Raw genomic sequence first — 21,994 nt, forward strand, 5'->3', positions numbered from 1 at the left:
TTTATGAGTTAGCAATGACTGGCTAAAATGCAAGTCTGTCAAAAGAACTAAAATAAGGGGGCAATCTGTAGAGGCTTAGATACAAGGTAATCAAAGTGTATTAATATAATAGTGTTGGTTATGCCAAATTGGGAAATGAGGAATAAAGGGATTATATATCTCTTTCAACAATAAACATTTTCAAGTAGACTGACCCTTTAAGCAATTAATCAGAAATCCAAAGGTGTGAGTTTAGATTTATGCCAAAGGGGGGAAAAATAATTGTGTGAAAATAATTCCTTATTCATCTGTGCCAAGAAAATTTATAAATAATATATATATTTTAATGTGCCCTACAAATAAGTCTAATATCACTGAGGATCCATAACAAAACGTGATACTTTAATTTGTCTGCCCAACTCACACTGATATTTTCTATTGTAGAATTATTTACTGAGTTCATGGGTTCATATTAATCTTTTCAACTCTACATATTGTGTGCATGTAGTTACTGTTTATTTATGAATGTTTTTAGCCATATCAATTTCTCTATTAATGTAAGCTTGAGACGTTTCTTTTTGGCATTTGTTAAATTGTTTAATTTGCTCATAGTCCTATTTGAAACACACATATTGTTTTTATACTTTTTACATGTATATGTTTGTTTTTTAAATATAATAATGATCATAGACATTATTATACAGCCACAGCATACGTTTCCGAGTGGTTTGTTTGTGCTAGACACATGTTGTAGCAACCATGTTGCCTCTATATAGAGGTCTTGCTGCAACATTGTGTAGATAGTTTGAGATCTTGTCTTATGTTTCTGTTTTTTTTGGGGGGGTTCAGTTGCCAGTTTTACTGAGTCGCTCATTGTTAGTCCAAGCACCTACAGTGAAGACATGATCTATGACTCTATAAAAGTCTAGTGATTGAAAAAAACATTTAACATGATGTGCAATAGACTAAAGGGCTCAAAAATTAAAAAATTGGCAACATTACAGTAGAAAAGCTAGTTCTGCACAAAACTATATTTTACTGCACCACCCACCATAGAAGTTCTTCAAGGAAATGGCTTTTTTCTAGAACTGAAATAATGAAATAATAAACCTTTATTTATATTCCAGATGGGTCTGGATAATTCAGCTGAAGAGTATATAAGGAAAAGAGAAATTCCTTTTAGTTCAGAACAAAAATGGATGGCAGTGAAATGCATTGACAAAACAGAGGTAAAAACTGCAGTTTTAATATTTTAGAAAAAAAGGAAAAACATCAGTGCAATTATAGCTGAGATATGTAAATACTACTGTTGAAAAATTTTGGCTAAATAACTTCTGTGTTGAAAAGGATTTTAACAAACAAATCTATTTTGCATTGTGATCTCATTAGAAACTCGACAACCGATTTAGTTAGGGCTAGATTGCATTTGGAGCGCAAATTTATCATGCACACGCAAACGGGCAAATTTGCCCATTTGCGGGCGCAAGATAAATAATCAGTCATTACAAGTGCCTGCTTATTGCTACCACAAGCTCGCAGTAGCAATTAGCGATCTGAAAATTGACTAGAGATCAGATCTCTGGTTAATATTCTAAAAGGGCCCCAAATGCCCCCAAAATAGAGGGTCTTTTATTTTTTTTCTTAAAGAAATACTGCACTAGGCAGTTTTAAGGGGTTAAAAGTTGGCGGGTGTGGGGAGTATCTGTAACTGAAAAGTGCCTTACATTGTGGTTTATGGAGACTGTGTGTTCCCAGTAAATATATATGTATATGCATATTTAGTTATGTGTTAATATACGTATATATGCACATATTAACACATAAATATATATGTATATAATCATATACATATATATTTACATTTTCTGCCCATTGCTGCCGGACTTACACCTTTCGCTGCACTAGTTCTCATGACTCGTAAAGTCTTGATGTAGGGAATGACCTTACCTTGCTGATTAAACACATCCTGTCTGAAAATGTCATACAGTCAGTCATCTAACTGAGCCTGTAAACTTAAAGGGACAGTGCTAGCAGCTGATAAAAATTGTGTTCAAACTTGCAACAGGAAAACCCATTCAATGGGCTGGGCTCTCTCTCACACCCCATCGGGAAGTTGGTGCCTCTTGTGTACCTAGCTTTTCTATAGACAATACTGCAGTTTTAACATTTTCAGTATAAGTGTAGGCAAAAAGCCAACAGGAAAAGCAGCTGTTTCAAATTACAAAATAAATCTAAAGGAGTTTATAAACATATATATCTTTTACAGTACAGCCTTTAAACAGTAACCATCAGTATTGAATCAATGAGCCACCATCTCACCTTTCCATTGACCTCATATATTTTGGTTCCCTTTTGGAGTGCAGAAAATTCTGTGAAATGACCCTTGAAAAGCCTATTTCTTGTTGATTAATTTGAGTGTTTACCCAGTCTTAGTGTATGAAAAGCAAATACATTCAGAGGCGTAACTAGAAACCACAGGGCCCAGGTGCAAGAAGGCCCCCCCCCCCCCACCCCACCCACACAAAAAAAAGTGAATATGATACATATATTTTTTTATTTTAACATTTAAAACAAACAAAAAAATGTGAATCAGATTACGTCTGCACAAGTACTGTATATAGTGAGTTAGTGACACAGTCTGTAATCTGCCGGTGAGATGGCTGGCCTGACCCTACCCGCCCCAGTACTTTATAAAGTGACCACAGTAGTCTGTGACATGGTCCAGCCCCCCCCGTACTGTATATAGTGGTACTGTATAGTGACACACAGTCACATACATACATACACACACACACACACACACACACACACACATACATACATAAACACCAATGGGTAAAACAGAAACACTAAGCCCTGTAGTCAGAGACACTAGTGAAGCATCATGTCACACTCACATGATATCAGTTCAGGCAGTGGCAGGTCAACGTTTTTTATTGGAATTTTTTTTTTTAAGCTGGGCCCCCACCCTCAGGGGCCCAGTCTCAGTTGCGACCTCTGCACCCCCTGTAGTTTCACCCCTGAATACATTACTTTAGGATTAGGATGAAAATGAAAATTAAGCCAACAATTACCCGAGTTTAATCTGAAGTTTTTGCAGAGGGAACTAGTGAATTGAAATGAGGACCCATATGTACCCAGTGAAAACTACCATTAAATCTTAATTGCTGCTAACAAAATATCTTTCAGCATAAATTCTTTAAATGTGCATTAAACTTTGAGGGCCAGATTACGAGTTGAGCCAGATCGCTAATTGTGCTAGAAGTAACATTTTTGTGCATTTTGATTTGCGCTAATATTACAAGCTGAAAGTAAAAAGTTATCGCTCTTGTACTAACCCGACATGCGCAACAAGCCAAACTTGCAATGCATGATAACCTGTGATCGCTTTAGCGTAATCGTGATTTACGCTAAAATGATTACCACAACTTCAGAGCTCTAGTTTATTTATTTATTTATAAAATATTTTACCAGGAAGGATACATTGAGATTTCTCTCGTTTTCAAGTATGTCCTGGGTCCACAAAACATTGCATTGATACAATAGGGTACAATAAAATACAAAAACAATATTAATACATATTATATGCAAAATGTAACATAGAACAGGTAGGAAATATATAATCAACCATGACAGGTGCATTCTGTTTTAAGATATGTAGAGAGGGATCTCTTAAAGGATATTAGGCATGGGGAAGGTTTGAAAGTGTGTGGGAGGTCGTTCCATAATTGTAGTGCTCTGTAGGAAAAGGAGGATCGAGCTGCTTTTTTTTTGTATTGAGGCAAAGTAAATAATGCTGGTACTAGATCGGAGGTTATGGGAGGTGGGAACAGCCGGGAGAGCATTCTGCTCAGGTACGGTAGGAGCTTCCCAGAAAGGCTCTTAAACACAAGGCTGGAAAGATGGAGGGTGCGTCTGGATTCCAGTGACAGCCAGTTTAGTTCTTTTAGCATGTTAACTGTTATGCAATACAAAAAAGTACACTGCAAAGTACACTTTCTCATAATAACACCATAATAAAAATTCTTTAAAAAAAAAATTGCACACAAAATTTATAAGGGCTCAAAGATATGAGATCTTAGCAGTTAGAGAAAAAAAAGGCAGGCAAAGGGCTATATATATATATATACTGTATATGTCTATATATGTGTATATATGTATTTACAGACATATACACATATAAACACATAAATACATATGTACATATATATATATATATATATATATATATGTGTGTGTGTGTGTGTGTGTGCATTGGAGCCCTTTGCAGTTAAGTAGATGAAAACATATAAAAGCATATTTATGCAATATCCATTTTTAATAAAGGTTTTAACTATGTATTTAATGTAAATATTTGGCATTCCATTGTTCTGCACATAGCAGAATATGTTCTAAGTATTTCTAAATAGATATTCTTATATATATACAGTGTATATGTATATATATATATATATATATATATATATCGATACCTCAATATAATCATATATATATATATATATATATATATATATTGTACAAACAACCATCAGATATATGTGAAATATTTATATTTTTATGTTGGGTTAGCACACATGAGAATATGCAATCGGGGTTCCACAATTGTGGGATGTTAGGGGTTTTTTTTTCCACTTTTTTTTTCTCCATTGACTTCTATGTGGAGTACGTGGAAGCACATGTGATATTCTAACTTCGACTTTTTGCACTTGTCGGGTTATCGCACAAGAAAAAATATTTTACTTTCAATTCATAATACGAGTGCAACCTGACGCACGCAAAAAGCTTACTTCCAGCTCAAGTAATGCTCAAGCGGGAGTGTTAAATAGCGCTCCACTTGTAAACTGGCCCTGTATTGCCTAATTGCATTAAAAGCATAACAAAATTGTGTTTTAAGGAAAAATTATAAATCATATTGAAAAATTACACAGGAAAAAAATATTTAAGGTGCACAGTAGAAACATAATAAAACTACACTATACATGCAAAAAACACATTTATAATACAAAATTCAAAGCATATCGTTTTCCTTATAATAAAATAAGTTTCCCCACCTCTGCTTAGTGGGCTGAACAGGGGCGTCCCATCAGTGTAGCTTACATTTCTCCAACAGGACTGGTGTATTCTCTAATCATTTCTTCCTGAAGAACTCAGAAAGGGAGTAAAAATACACAAACACTTTTTTACCCTAATAGATAAAGACGTGTATAAAAACAAAAGTGATTGTAAGGTGTAATGTATACTGAATGCAGAGTAACCTGATTCCTATTGGCTGCAGCAGCATTTAATCTTTAAAGTGTGCCCCCTGCTAACTCTGACCTCTCCCTTTCCAGCAAGCTTCATTAATATCTATAGGAAGCAACTCTCAGGGACAGCCCAAAGTATTGATCATCAGGCCCTAAGACACATCACTTACATGGCTTCAAATGATTTTAAGTATATGATCCTTTCATTTTAGACACATTAATAACAGATTAAATACAAATAATTCCTATAGTTCTGTTATCTATATAAAACATGTTTTGCTATATTTCATATCAGATTTCAGCATTGACAAACTTGAGATATCACATGTATATTTTTTTTAATGTTTTACATATCTGGTGTATATTTATGTATTTAATGATATTTTTTTTTTTAAAGAAACAAGAAGATATTTACTTTATGAAAGGAGCCTACGAGGAAGTGATTCAGTATTGCACAACTTATAACAGGTCCGGGATGGCGATGCCACTCACACCCCAGCAGAAATCTTTATATCTACAAGAAGAAAAGAACATGGGAACAGAAGGGTTGAGAGGTATATTCAAAGATCAGACATAGGATTGTGGCACGTGGAAGGCTGTTTTTAATGGTGCCCAATTTTGCACCGTGGGAGTGGTAGTGTGTAGAGGTCAGAAGAGCATAGGAAGAGTTGAGAAGTGTGTTCTGGGATGATGTGAGGATACAAGGGATGAGAATTATGATTGGTTGTAAAGGTGTGAGCTTGATATCTTCAATGACCATTTATGTTGTATGTAATGCTTTGGGATGAACATGAGCATTTGGTAAACTGTGGTGGGTGCATTTATTTATGATGAGGAAACACTACAGTTGAAGCAGAAGGTTGGGAATTGGTCAGAAAGGAGGATGGGGAAATTTAAGATATGAATGAAATTTGTAAGAACCAGGTAGGGTTCTTCTCAATGAGCTGAAGATGAAGTCCAATGAAAGTAAAGGAGGTAATTAGTGTGGTTGATAGGGGGTATCAAAATCAGTTTAGGATATGTCTGACTAATGCAGTATCTTAATAAACTATGTCATTTGCATGAATTATATGAGTATTTTGTTTGTAGTTATTGTTTTGAAGATATTGTGGAAAAATATGAAATTAAGCAAAAAGGAAGAAACAGTAAATTGCCTTTCCTGTTTGGAATGCATGGCTAGCTTAAAGGGATATTAAACAGTGCTCCTTTGGTTAAGACAAATATGTTCAATCTAAAGTAAAGAAACAGACTGTGTAAAAAAACAGCAAATATTTTGTACATAGAAATGAGCCCATAACTTACCTCTTGCAATCTAAAGGAGGTTTAGAACCCTTAATTTGAAATAAGAGATTCTCCTCTTATGATTAAGCAGCTTGCTTTCTACATAACATGTTTCTTTTGAAGATAGCAATTTCTTAAACCATTATAAATGATGTCATGATAAAATGGAAGGGATACTTGTGCCTCTTTTTTGAAAAAAAAAAAGGATATGGGTTGAAAACAATTTTGCGCTTGATTTGGCAGAAATGATTAACGTCAGCCGATACAAGTGGAGTGCAAAAATGTTAGCGCTTAAGGTAAATCGACAGCGCTTCCATGTTTGTGCTGGTATTACAAGTTGAAAGTAAAAAGTTATCGCTCAAGTGAAAGACTCAGGCGCACTAAAATCTGGATATCGTATGACGTGATCATCAAACACTCTTTCCCCATAGACTTTTATGAGGAACACCTAAAAACATATTACATTTATTTAAAATTGATATTGGATATTTCAAGGTATTTGAATGAGAAGGGATCAAAAGTTTATGTGTGTGTGTGTGTGTATGTATGTATGCATTTATGTACAGTAAATATACAGCCATGGCCAAAAATATTGGCACCCCTGCATTTCTGTCAGATAATGCACCACTTCACCCAGAAAATTGTTGCAATTACAAATATTTAGGCATTCTCATGTTTATGTCTTTTATTTGTATTGGTATGACACAAAAAAGTGGAGAAAAAAAGCCAAATCTGACACATTCCACGCAAAACTCCAAAAATGGACTGGACAAAATTATTGGCACCTTCTCAAAATTCTAAGAAATCATTGCATTCCAAGTTTGTGATGCTCCTGTAATTTGTAATTAAACTCACATGTATTAACAGGTGCTAACAAAATATAGAAATCACACCAGCAACCAGTTAAAATGGTGAAAAATTGACTCAACTTTTCTGTTGTGTGTCTCTGTGTGCCACTCTGAGCATGGAGAAGAGAAAGAGCAGCAAAGAATTGACTGAGGATTTGAGAACAAAAATTGTGGAAAAGCATGGACAATCTAAAGGTTACAAGTCCACTTCCAGAGATCTTAATGTTCCTGTGTCCACTGTGCGCAACATTGTCAAGAAGTTTACAGCCCATGGCACTGTAGCTAATATCCATGGACGTGGACGAAAGAGAAAAATTGATCAAAGATTGCAACAAAGGATTGTTCGAATGGTGGATAAAGAACCTCGATCAACTTCCAGACAAATTCAAGCTGACTTTCAGGCACAGGGTACAAATGTGTCAGCTTGCACTATACGTCACCATCTGAATGAAAAGGGACGCTATGGTAGGAGACCCAGGAGGACCCCACTGCTGACACAGAAACATAAAAAAGCCAGATTGGTGTTTGCCAAAACTTACCTGAGGAAGCCAAAATCCTTTTGGGAGAATATGCTGTGGACAGACAAAACAAAATTACAGCTTTTTGGTAAAGTCCATCATTCTACTGTTTTCAGAAAATGAAATAAGGCTTTTAAAGAAAAGAATACAGTCCCAACCGTCAAACATAGTGACGTTTCACTGAGGGTTTGGGGTTGCTTTGCTGCTTCAGGCACTGGATGTCTTGACAGTGTGCATGGCATTATTAAATCTGAAGACTACCAAAGAATTATGTGGTGTAATGTAGGGCCCAGTGTCAGAAAGTACTGAACTAGCCAGCAATGAGTCCAGATCTCAATCCCAAAGAGCACCTGTGGAGAGATCTCAAAACAGCAGTTGAGAAAATGAACCCTTCCAATCTGAGAGACCTGGAGCAGTTAGCGAAAGAAGACTGGTCCAAAATTCTAGTAGAGAAGTGTAAGAAACTCATTGATGGTTACAGGAAGTGATTGATTTCAGTTATTTTTTCCAAGGGGTGTGCTACCAAATATTAAATTGAGGGTGTTAAAAATTTTGACTAGTCCACTGTGATATCAGTCCCTGGGGGTTGGGCGTTTCTTCAGTTTGCAGTACCATTGATTGGCCATATCATGCCTTACCCAGTATTGGGGGCCGTTGTTGCTAGTTTTTGGTTGCTATGGCAACCACCCATAGGCCATAATCAGATTAAAGCACATATGGCTTATCAGGGACTGATATCACAGTTTCCCAAAAGGTTTTTCACTGCTCCTTTAACCTATTGTGAGCATTGCTATGTACACAATTTTGCTATGTGGTTCTTTTAATAAGATAGGGCACTTGGTGTTCACTTTTAGTTAATATGTTTATATGATTAGGTAGTCACATACACTGGGAGGACAGTGGGAGTCTACACCTGTTGATTGCAATTCTTTTAGCACTGTTTGGGTTGTGTTCAAACACAACCCATAACTTTCAACTTGTAATATTAGCAATGTTTAGCCAGGTCGATATCCATTGAAAGTATTGTGTGCATCAAAGGGATGTTGGTCACGCTAAAGCTTCTCTGGTAAATCTGTTTTTCCCTTGAGTTGTAATATCAATTGCGCTCTAATTTTAGCGCAATCCAGAGACACTGATATTGCACCGTGTGCTATCAGTAGCGCACCACTTGTAATCTTGTCCAATGTCAGTGTGTTGTTCCAGTGATCACAATCACAAAATGCCTCTGCCGTTAATACTGCCCCCATTTTCAGAGTCTGTGTCCACCTGGCATCACAGAGAGCAGGAAGCATCTGTTGCCTGCAGTATTACTGCACAAGCAATTGCTTGAACTGTTGCTCCCCCTGCAGTGCTTGTCAATCATCCCAGTTAATCTTCACCAGTATGACTCAACTCAGCCACCCAACGGTTGCAAAGAGGCTAAGACCACAGCTACTTAACTAGTGTTTCAGATCCTCTCGCACAAGCCTGCAATGCTCTGGCTCTGAAGCTGCAACCACTTCATACGTGGGGCCCAAAGTCATTATTTGCCTCGTTAATCTCTTGATTTTAAAATACCAAAATGAAATGGTCAGGATTAACGGCAAACAAAATGGCGATGTTGTGGCTTTAGCGATGACATAACAAAATCAAAGAACCTGTATATTAATTGATCCCTTTTAACATTTTGTAGTAACCTGTGCAATCAACTTGTAGTGCTCCAAAACCATATAATATGTGTATATGTCTTTTAAAGGGATTTATTGGGTTATTGATTTAGCTACTTATTAGTGTAAAAGTGCTCATGATTTATTTTGTAGCTTAAATTGATTAAGCAGGTAGCATTGTACTTGTTCGGTGATGCTTCATAATGTCATCCAATATGTCCGGGCTAATTTCAGTGTGTTTTACAAACGCGTAAAACCAATGTTACATTCTAAAAAGGTTTGGGGTACTTGATGATAATTGGAAAAGTTTTGTCCTGGATTTATCAAGTCCTTTTAGCTGTGGGATTTGTTAATGTAATTGTGTTGTTAAGTATTGAGAATTTGGATTGTGAACATGTTAAATATTGGGCTGTTTTTCAGCAAACCAATAATAAAAAAGTGCTGCTGCCAAATAATGAATATGGCTGATTGTGATTGAGTCAACATCAGCAGCTAGTAACATGTCAGTAAATATTATGATCAGCCCCATGATTTGATATACCCATGAAACTCCTCACATGATTGATAAAAATATTATTATAATAATCAGTTAATGAAGGGCCCTTAGGTGGTGGGAAAAATGTAGAAGGAGGTGGTCACTGGGGCGTACTGTCTCTTGTCATTTACCTTCAATTTATCAATCTTATAATACTAAAGGCAACACAATAGGGACATAATACATAGCTTATGCAACTACTGGTCACAGAACACATCTGTGCAAGTTCCAAAGATTACGTCAATACATGATCAGCCAATAGTTGTGTTTGTTAATATGAGACTGTATGTCCCAATATCCTATTATAAATAATTTGTAGAAAACTAAGTATATGTATCAGCACACATAAAACCCAAAAGCAAAAATAATAAACTAAAACATACCCTATAAAGGCATTGCTGTTAGCCACAGAGGGCGCAATATGGGAGCATTGACCTCACAATCAGCATGTGACTCTGTGACTCTCCTATGAATGGCGCTCACTGTAGTTACTTGGGGTATTGAAATAGGGGCTTATTAAGGAGTTGTACTCTAATATTATATTCTGATTGTCATAATGTGCACTTTTGCTCAATTGGAAATAAATGTAGCTATATAGTGTCTGGTTTTGTATAAATTAACTAATTTATTCTAAACAATTTACCCTGTAATTTTTGTGTATATTTAATTTTTTTTTTAAACTGTTTCAGAAAATATATTAATTTCTATGTATAAATATATATTTGTGCAAAAATCCATCAGATATATGTTTAAATATCTCTTTAAGAATAAATAGAACATATTCTGATATGTGCAGAACATTAAATTATGAAATATGCAATATTATCTTCTTATGTTGCGCTTTTAAATAACTGTGATCGTGTTTGCTCCAACTTTTTCAGTTCTATTGAAGTCTATGGGGAAATGCGATTTTGCATTTGCAACTTCTATTTGTTACTGCAACATTACGAACACAAGATCGCAAACTTTTTACTTTCAACTTGCAATACAAGTGCGAATCTATGAGCTGAAAAAAAATACTTATAGCGGTTTTAAAGTTGGAACGTGAGCACAAACTACTGCTCCACTTGTTTTCAATGTTTGCTGCACAAATTATCATGAAAGAGACAGTAAACGCTGGGGAAAATGTTACATAATTCAGCACTATGTGCAAAATTATGTAACATTATCATAGCCTTTTGTGTGATTTTCTTTTTCTTTTGTAAATGTCTAATTTGTCACTTAAAACTATAATTACCTCTTGTGCGAAGCCGTCCTCTTCTGCGAGGCTTTTTTTTAAAAAATAACATGACACGGCTCACTTTCTAATCACAGCAAGCCCGATCACGACATTCAACTACATGTAGCACGCTCCAGCACCAGATACAGCAGCCAACATCTTTACCTACTGCTGGAGCCTGCTACATGTAGTTGAATATACAATAGTTAGTGAGTACAGCACTATCTGTGTGAAATGGTGCACGGTGCAAGGGGTAGCTGCAGCAGCCTCTGTGATCAATATGCACTCGTAGTAACACCAGCACCAGTATCTTGGATATAAATATTTTATTAGAGGTTACATTAAAAGCAGCAACGTTTCGTGGTGAACCCACTTAGTCATGCTAGATTGTATCACACTGTTCAAATAACTTATACCTTTCTTTGGCGCCAACAGGCTTCATTTTGGGAAGTGTCACACCCCCTAGTGGTTACTAAATACAATGTATATACAAAATTTAAAAACAAATGTATCTGACTAAACAGTTTAAGAATGGCAACAATAAACATATATATAGCCTTCTCATGATTGTATATATGTACCCAGGCTTTATACTAATTATCATGGATTACCTCCCCAGTTTAAATATCTTATAACAAAAAAATCTCAAAAGAATCTCAAAAATGTTAAACACATGGGTAAAAGCTTAAACATGATATGCATTCAATAACTTTAATAACTAAGGTATTTTACCCATGTGTTTAACATTTTTGTAATAAGATATTTAAACTGGGGAGGTAATCCATGATAATTAGTATAAAGCCTGGGTACATATATACAATCATGAGAAGGCTATACATATGTTTATTGTTGCCATTCTTAAAGGACCAGTCAACACATTAGATTTGCATAATCAACAAATGCAAGATAACAAGACAATGCAATAGCACTTAGTCTGAACTTCAAATGAGTAGTAGATTTTTTTATAACAAATTTCAAAGTTATGTATATTTCCACTCCCCTTGTACCATGTGATAGCAATCAGCCAATCACACATGCATATACGTATAGTCTGTGAATTCTTGCACATGCTCAGTAGGATCTGGTGACTCAAAAATTGTAAATATAAAAGACTGTGCACATTTTTTTTAATGGAAGTGATTTGGAAAGTTGTTTAAAATTACATGCTGTATCTGAATCATGAAAATTTAATTTAACCTGAGTGTCCCTTTAAACTGTTTAGTCAGATACATTTGTTTTTAAATTTTGTATATACATTGTATTTAGTAACCACTAGGGGGTGTGACACTTCCCAAAATGAAGCCTGTTGGCGCCAAAGAAAGGTATAAGTTGTTTGAACAGTGTGATACAATCTAGCATGACTAAGTGGGTTCACCACGAAACGTTGCTGCTTTTAATGTAACCTCTAATAAAATATTTATATCCAAGATACTGGTGCTGGTGTTATTACGAGTGCACATGTAGTTGAATGGCACGATCAGGCTCGCTGTGATTAGACATGGGGTGTTATTTGAAAAAAGCTGCTGCACAGAAGACGATGGCTTCACATAAGAGGTAAGTATAGTTTTAGGTGACAAAGTAGACATTTTAAAAAAAAATCTAACAAAAGCTATCTTCATTTTTCCCAACGTTTACTGTCCCTTTAAATCAACAATTAAAAATGAATTGTGTTTTGGGGATAGCTTAAGTAACGTATAAATAACAGAAAAAGTTATAATATTAGAAACTAATACACAGCCCACACCCAGCTGGCAACATTTTTTGTGGAAGGCACTGTATTGCGTTGTATCTCTTCATTTTTCAATTCATTTTTTAGATAAGAACTAGAATGATCTAAGCTGCCCATATTCACATATGACTTGTAATTCCTATTTGTTATCAAAATCTGTTTATCTAAAAATTTGTACTAATGTAAAATATTGACATAGTTCCCTCTTTTCCTTATAGTGCTTGCTCTGGCGTCTGGAGCAGAGCTGGGGAAGCTCATGTTTCTGGGACTCATTGGTATAATTGATCCTCCAAGAAGTGGGGTGAGTGAAGCAGTGCAGATCCTTCTGGAATCTGGCGTGTTGGTGAAAATGATCACTGGAGATGCGTTGGAGACAGCACAGGCCATTGGTGAGGAAATACGTGTTCTCTCATTACTAAAATCGTGTCTGGATATTAGTAGGAAATGTAGTTTTAAGAACACTGTTCCCAGCTCAAAAATCTGTGCAATAAGTAATGCTTTGAATATAGTTAAATGATTTATGATTTTAAAAAGTTTACATTAAAGTTAAAGTCAATCCTGGGGTTTGTGAAACGCTAGGATTAACCATTGAAACAAATAAAGGTGACTTTCATTCATGAAATATAAAATACTTCATGCTAAAAACTCCTTTACTTGTTTCAAGCGTTCGCTATTCTGAGCTGCTAATTCAGGCCACGTCAGAACGCTGTTTTTCTAGAGAGGTGACGTTTTCACCTATTAGCCAATAGCCGTGCGGGAGCAGCACAGAATGGCGAACGCTTGAAGCAAATAGATGAGCTTTCTGCATGAAGTTTTTTATATTCCATGAATGAAAGTCCCCTTTATTTGATTCAATGGTCAATCCTAGTGTTTCACAAACGCTAGGATTGACTTTCACTCTAATGGTCATTTTGTAGAAAATGTAGCTTATTTTAATTTCCCTCTGCATCTAGCGAGATAAATCTTGTTTCTCTGCATTCCAGATTTAATTTCTTGCCCAGTACATTCCTATGTGTGAAACTCTAGCAAGTAATATAAAGCTTTGCTATCTGTAATAAAACTCCATTGTTTACTGTTATTGTTTACTTTAGCTCAACACAGGAACTCATGAAGGTTAGTTTGCAAAAGATGACCCTATATTTCCTAATTTTGTGTTGGTTAAACCTGTGAATACTTTCAAATAACTAGTGTTTTCTGAAGTTTTTCATGGACCTACACAGAGACAAAAATAAGCAACCAATGAGAGAGTATCATCAGCAATTACATTGTGTGCATGTTTGCAGATTGACAATCCTAACAACTTTGGTTCCAGAACACTCTAGTCTAGGGCTTGGTTAGGTTGTCCTGGGGCATGGATAGGCTGTCTTGGGGTTTGAATAGTCTAGAAGGACAAAGGCAGGGAGGTTTTTTTTTACCTTTTTTACCTTCTCTGTGGGCAAAATAGAAGACTGGGTGTTTTTGCTTTCAGTTTAGTTTTTAGTTTCACATTCAGCCCTCATAGTTTTTGTGGCAATATTAAAAAAAAAAAAAAAATCTGGCTTCTATTTATTCCTCCACAGGAAGGAGCATTGGTCTTTCCAATGGACACCTAAAAGCAATTTCAGGGGAAGAACTGGATCGAATTGATGAATCTGCTTTGCCATCCATTGTTACAAAGGTTCATAAATACGTTGTTTTTTTTTATCTTCTGCATTCTAATTGTTGCATTCACATGGGTATGCTGACTATTTTTATCTTATGTGTCTTAGGTATCTGTGTTCTATAGGACAAGTCCAAAACATAAGCTGAAAATTATTAAGGTATGGATTTATTTCAGATTAAATTAATCATGCACTCAGTAGGCATCAATACATGAATTACAGGCATTAGAAAAATGATTGTTCTTGAAGAAACATTCAACTCTCACTTCCTGTCTATGTATTTGTGTGTGTCCCATCCACAGGCCTTGCAGCATACCGGAGCCATCGTGGGAATGACTGGGGATGGGGTAAACGATGCAGTCGCCCTGAAATGTGCAGATATAGGAGTTGCAATGGGGAAAACCGGCACCGATGTCAGCAAAGAGGCTGCAGACATGATTTTAGTGGATGATGATTTCTCTACGATTATGTAATTATCTAAGGAATATAAAATTCAGTGATCTACGGCTGCATGATGTGCTTTGTGACATGTTTGTTTTGTATTAGGAAAAGATGCTTGCATTAGAGAGGCTTTCTGTACTGTTTAATATTCTCTCACCTGTTTTGACAAAGTGCAGACTATTTATAGTATTGGTTCACAAAGTGACATTTCTGGGCTATTAAGCAAGTGTAAAGTCTAGTGATGGACATTTACTTATGGGCAAATGAGCCTATTGCCAAATTTATCCCAGTTTCTGCCGTGTCAGCCTAGAAGCTTTAACAAGGCATCTGTTACTTAACATTTGCTGATCTTATAGCCAGCACTAACAGAGGTTATGTTGTGTCATAAATCCTTTGTCACTTGTTGCTATTCACATTTACCCTACAGGGTTAGTCCCTAACCAAGAGCAAGGGCAGCAGGTTAAAATGACATGAAAATCAAAATTAAACATTAATGATTCAGGTAGAAAATGCAATTTTGAGACATCTTTCCATTTACTTCTATTATCACATTTACTTTGTTAAAAAAGCATACCTAGATAGGTATAAAAGCAGCGATGCACTACTAGAGCTAGATGGTGTTTGGTGCCTACACACACCTGTTGTTATTGTGTTTATCTAGGTCCCAATGGTGCATGCTTGCTCTGGAACTGACTTTAGCAATATGTTTATCCCCTATGCAGATGTTAAACACATTGGCCTTGATCACAATCTATCGGCGATTTGCTCCAGAAACTACTTTTTTGTTTTCTGAACTGGTAGCTTAGTTTCTCAAGTGATCACAATGCTATATTATTTCATGTGTTAAAGGATTATGACAGAAAAACTTTTTCTTTAATGATTCAGATAGAGCATGCAATTTTGAACAACTTTTTTTTTTTTAAATAGATTTTTTTTTATTGAGATTTTAGACAATGACAATAAAAGACTTTAGTCCATTTACAGTAACAGAATATATATATATATGCAGGTTGATATGGTACATAATAAGCTATACAACAGGTTTATGAACCTAAGATATATACGTCTGTAATGATTCCTTTGAAGGGAATAGTGAATAAATTTGTGAATAAGGACCTAATAAAAATCCCTCTATATATGACAATATATGACTGTGTATTAGAATATGATAAAACATTTACAATTATAGGGTTGCTAAGGACATATCTATTGATCAACCAATGAATAAGTGGACTGAGCTTAGTGAAATCTTTTTTGGTAGGGTGAACATTTAGTATGTAATGGTAAATAAAAAAAATAAAAATTGAGGGAGATCAGCAGACAAAAGCTGCCCGAAAGTTAAAGAGAGGGGGGCGTGGCCAGGGAATTTTAATGATATTATTATAATGAGGCGTATTAACAAGCAGGTTTCTCTTGGAGTCAATATAAAGCCAATGAAATGCATAAATAGAGGGTTACCACATTTAAGAGATACACCATGAGTAACCTTAGATTATAGAGGATATACAGAACCATAATCTATTATAAAAAATATCAGTTACATATCATCTATATGTAGCAATATGAATTATTGCCTGGGAAATGTTAACGACAAACACATTGATGGAGTGCGGTCTGCATATATCACAATACCTATATATCTAGATTTTTATGAACGCATACAAATATAACAATAACACAATAAGGAAATATACATATTCTAAAATCTCAGTTTTTCTAGCATATATTCCTCAAATAATTAGAGTGCCACCCTTGGATCTTGCTAAACTATTAATATAGGCCAGAGGGATTATAATATTGACATTATGAAATAGTGTGATGACGGGACATGGGAACCTGTTAGTTAGGGGATTAATGACTCTAGAGATGGAGTGCAAGATTGAATGCTACCGAAGGTTATCCAAGTTGTAAGTATGTACCTAAAAAAAAAACCACTGCTAATCTACTAGTGTAAAATATGTGCTTAGCTTCTAGTAATTAGACTAACGCTTATTATAGGCATGACGTGCATCTGTGAATGTCGATGTAGGGACTTTATAGCATAGTACAGAGCATGTGGGCACATGAATTAGCTTGAGTATAACATGGCTAAGTTATAGGGGCATATGTATGAAGGTCTGGCGGACCTGATCCGATACTGCGGATCAGGTCCGCCAGACCTCGCTGAATACGGCGAGCAATACGCTCGCCGTATTCAGCATTGCACCAGCAGCTCACAAGAGCTGCTGGTGCAACGCCGCCCCCTGGAGACTTGCAGCAGGGGGGTGTCAATCAACCCGATCGCACTAGATCGGGTTGATTTCCGGCGATGTGTGTCCGCCTGCTCAGAGCAGGCGGACAGGTTATGGAGCAGCAGTCTTTGTGACCGCTGCTTCATAACTGCTGTTTCTGGCGAGCCTGCAGGCTCACCAGAAACACGGGGCATCAAGCTCCATACGGAGCTTGATACATATGCCCCATAGTCTCATGTAGTGTATACAACCACACTTCTGGTATAGTTAACAACATCAAATCTACATCAGGTATTGAGTGTTAACTGGGTGAGGTATTTAGAGCTAAACAGTATTGCTTCAAATTTTGAACAGCTTTTAATTTACTTCTATTATCAATTTTTTTTGTTCTCTTGGTTTCTTTTGTTGAAAATCAGGGATGTATGCTAAGGAGCTGGCCCATTTCTGGAGCACTATATTGTAGCAGTTTTGCAGGAATGTTATCGAGTTGCAGGAGCACTAGATGGCAGCACTATTTCCTGCCATGTAGCTCTCCAGATGCCTACCTAGGTATCTCTTCAATACAGAATATCATGGGAATTATGCAAATTTGATAATAGATATAAATTAGAAACTTTTTTTAAATAGTATGCTCTGTCTGAATCACAAAAGAAAATTTTGGGGTTTCATATCCCTTTAAAATCCCACCACTGTGAATGAGTTTTCAACAGAAAAGCTCCCACAAAAAGGTGTTGTGTGTAAAGTACATCTTTTCAAAACTGGGAGGTCTCCCAAAATTGACACATACAATAGCCCATTCACGCCTCTTAAGGTTACAGGAATGATCTATTTGTGCAACTCCTTGCAAAAAAAATACTCATTTGCGTGTGTGACATTAACCTATTGCCATCAGTCTACATCCTCAACACTCAGTAACCATATGAATGCCATATGTATCTTGGCATGATGGACATACTTCTATAGTTACTTTAAAACCCCATCTACAAATGGCATGTTTTTATATTTCATATTTAATTGTAAATCACAGTCGCACTGTCGTGATTGTCACTAACAATACTGCCATATTTTTTAATCAGGTTTTTAAAGGAGATTGCACAGCTATTTCCAAACAGTCTATTTGCTTGAGGTTTGTTAGCATAAATGGTATAGATTCATTAAAACTCTTCTCTTCAGGACCCTTCCTAAGAGACCATTAAATGAGATTGCACCTTTTTGAACAGATTTTTTGTAGCCCAAACTTGTTCACGAGAGTGTCTTTCAAAGTGCTTGCACCTACATTACTAAACTCACAGTCACAAATGCTCATTCCAAGTTGCAAGTTCATGTAGGTGCAGGCATTTTTAAAGGCACTCTCATGACAGTGTTTGGACTTATCATGCATTAAGGCTCATTCCATATAAAAACCCAGACACAGAGGTGCGTTCTTGTTTAAGGGTCTCTTAGGAAGATACAAAAGTAGCAAGGCAATGGAGTCACAATTTACAGTTTACGTAATACTAAAATCCAGTAAAAAAAAAAAAAAAAAGATATTTTGCATATAAACTAATTTTCACCATTTTGTTTTCAGTTCACACCAAAATGGAAACGGTCCTTTAAGAAACAATAGAAATAAACTTGTTTAAAATAATACTTGTGCAAAGTCTGCCCATCCTGACAACATAAAAGATGCATTTAGATGGATTAGCAGTGGTGAGGATGGAAACGGATTGCAATAGTCAACTATGAAAGTCCAACCTTTTTAACCTGTTTAAAAAGATGGCAGTACTGTTAGTGACAGTACAAGTGTAATTTGCAATTAAATAGTAAAAATTAAAAATAAAAACACACCATTTGTTAGATGGGGTACTGAAGTGAGTTTTCCTATAAATCCCCTGAGTTGCGCATATGATATCACATAGTCAACACATCTACATATGTATATGTCCCTTTACATATGTAAATGTGTGCCATGTTCCCTGTATACAGTGCCTCTCCAATAGTGATGAATTGGGCTTTAATATATCAATACCATGTATGCTAACAAACCTTTAGAATGTCTCCAGTGGCCATTTCAGTGTGTGTAATTTATGTGCAAGCAAATAAACTTATTGGAAATAGTCGTAAAATAGTGTACTCAAAAAACCCTTCCAATGACTTACCAAGTGCCTCGAGGTGTTGAATTTTATAAGCCCAAAAAATCTCAAAAAGCTGTTGAAAAGTGACTCGAAAAATTATTATGATCGCCAACATCTTTTCAGTTCCATAGCGAAAATAGGACTTTTATCGAGGACCCAAAAACCCATTTGCGAGTATGGGAATCAGCCGAAAAAGCATTATTGTGATCACGTTGAATTAAAAAGTAGCCTTTTCAGCCTAAAAAAGAGCCGATACCGCTGCTCCCAATAGATTGTGATCAAGGCCATAGTTGTATGAAAGCAATAGTAATAATAGATAATGACAGCAAAATTAAGCAACAGCCCAGTTTGTCACTGTGTGTTTTTATGTTTAGAATAGAGTAAAAGCTAATACATGTTGACAAATGTAGCATTACTACACAATTTATTTTTGTTGTCAATTCAAGTTAATTAATATTATGATTACATTTTACAGGAGTGCAATTGAGGAAGGAAAGGGGATATTTTATAATATCAAAAATTTTGTGAGATTCCAGCTTAGCACGTAAGTACAAATAAAATATCAGTGTGTTATATTTTCTACTGCATTGATACTGCACTGTATCCACATACATACATTTATCAAATAATATATATTTTTATTTTTTTAATAATATAATAATATTCCAATCTAAAGGTTTATTGTTGGAGAAATTCCTTAAATAATATTAATTCACTGATATTCAATATTTGCACCCTAACCAATCACAATAGTAAAAAAGTTTGTTAAACATTGTTCTTCACCAGTTGAAATTAGGCATTTGTTTTTCTTTTTGACAATTACGTTACTTTCCACAAACAACTGAGCTGAACTCCCCTCCTTTGTATTTCCATACTTATATAATATACTCACAGGGGCAGATTTATCATTATCCGCAAGCTGGGAACCTGTCCTACCGGGATCACAAGTAGCAGGCAGCTTTCACTGCCCGTATTAATCATTACACGAGCAGTCACAATGCTGCCCTCTGGTATTGCACAACCAATTAAGTGAGAGCAGGGCTTGTCAATCACTCCCATTGAGATTAGTGCAGGGTGATCGCTATGATAATGGAGAGGTTCAAAATTTGTGGCTGCAGGCTTGAATGAAAGGATAATTCACAGCTTAATAAATGTACCTCATATTTCACTATTTATGACAAAACTTCCAGGAGGAATAGTATTTCTTCTGTTTAAAGAGACATGAACCACAATTTTTTTTCTTTTATGATTCAGATAGAACATACAATTTTAAACAACTTTCCAATTTATGTTTATTATCTAATTTACTTTGTTCTCTTGGTATCCGTTGTTATAAAGCATGCATAGATAGGCTCAGAAGCTGGGAACAAGCTGCTGATTGGTGGCAGCATATATATAACTCTTATCATTGGCTTACTGGTGTATTCAGCTAGTTCCCATTAGTGCATTGCTGCTTCTTTAACAAAGGATACAAAGATAATGAAGCAAAATATATATTAGAAGTAAATTGGAAAGTTGTTTAAAATTGTATGTTCTATCTGATGTCCCTTAAATATTCACTTTACTTAATGTTACACTACAAAATTACAGAATGATGTATAAAACAAACATGAGAGTAACAAGAGCAGGAAAGCGGTAAAGGAGGAAGAAGAGGGATTTAAAACAAAAACATAAGTAAGAATAATTAGTTAAAGATGAGATACCTGTAACCCATGCACCTTTAATATTTACCTTTGTAGAACCATTTCTGGCTATGGTATCATCGCTGTTGAGGAATGGACAGAATTGCAAGTGGATAATTAGGAAAAACATAGGGATAACAGTTAAGCGCGAGGGATAAAGGGTATATCATGGGGGTTGCGTGCATCGAGTTTTCCACTCGTATAACAAGTTGGAAGTAAGATTTATGCTACAATGAATATCGTGTCCTCAGAGCTCTTGTTTACTGTTTTTCAAAACAAAAAAGTGTAAAAAAAAAAATACATTACAAAGTACAGTTACACTCATAATAACACCAATAAAATGTATTCCTAAAAAAGATTGCACAAAAAAGATGTAAGGGCTCAAAGATATGAGATCTCAGTTGTTAGAAGAAAAAAATATATATATACTCACCGACCACTTTATTAGGTACACCTTGCTAGTACCGGGTTGGACCCCCTTTTGTCTTCAGAACTGTCTTAATTCTTCATGGCATAGATTCAACAATGTGTTGGAAACATTCCTCAGAGATTTTGATCCATATTGACATGATAGCATCACACAGTTACTGCAGATTTGTTGGCTGCACATCCATGATGTGAATCTCCCGTTCCACCACATCCCAAAGGTGCTATAGTGGATTGAGATCTGGTGACTGTGGAGGCTATTGGAGTACAGTGAACTCATTGTCATGTTCAAGAAACCAGTTTGAGATGATTTGAGCTTTGTGACACGGTGCATTATCCTGCTGGAAGTAGCCATCAGAAGACTAATAAAGGGATGGACATGGTCAGCAACAATACTCAGGTAGGCCGTGGTGTTTAAACAATGCTCAATTGGTACTAAGGGACCCAAAGTGTGCCAAGAAA

General features: G+C 35.8%; 1 protein-coding gene across 1 annotated transcript in view; it reads left to right on the plus strand.

Moving 5' to 3' along the window:
- The window catches only part of ATP2C2 (ATPase secretory pathway Ca2+ transporting 2), a 337,340-nt gene that overhangs the window by 282,684 nt on the left and 32,662 nt on the right, over positions 1-21,994 (plus strand). The window contains exons 17-23 of the mRNA XM_053719160.1: positions 1,107-1,208; positions 5,620-5,776; positions 13,217-13,387; positions 14,558-14,655; positions 14,747-14,797; positions 14,941-15,107; positions 19,900-19,968. Of these exons, the coding sequence (XP_053575135.1) occupies positions 1,107-1,208; positions 5,620-5,776; positions 13,217-13,387; positions 14,558-14,655; positions 14,747-14,797; positions 14,941-15,107; positions 19,900-19,968 (815 nt within the window). The remainder of the gene's footprint in view (positions 1-1,106; positions 1,209-5,619; positions 5,777-13,216; positions 13,388-14,557; positions 14,656-14,746; positions 14,798-14,940; positions 15,108-19,899; positions 19,969-21,994) is intronic.

The sequence above is a fragment of the Bombina bombina genome, chromosome 1, assembly GCF_027579735.1.
Source record: "Bombina bombina isolate aBomBom1 chromosome 1, aBomBom1.pri, whole genome shotgun sequence".
NCBI classification, from domain to species: Eukaryota; Metazoa; Chordata; class Amphibia; order Anura; family Bombinatoridae; genus Bombina; species Bombina bombina.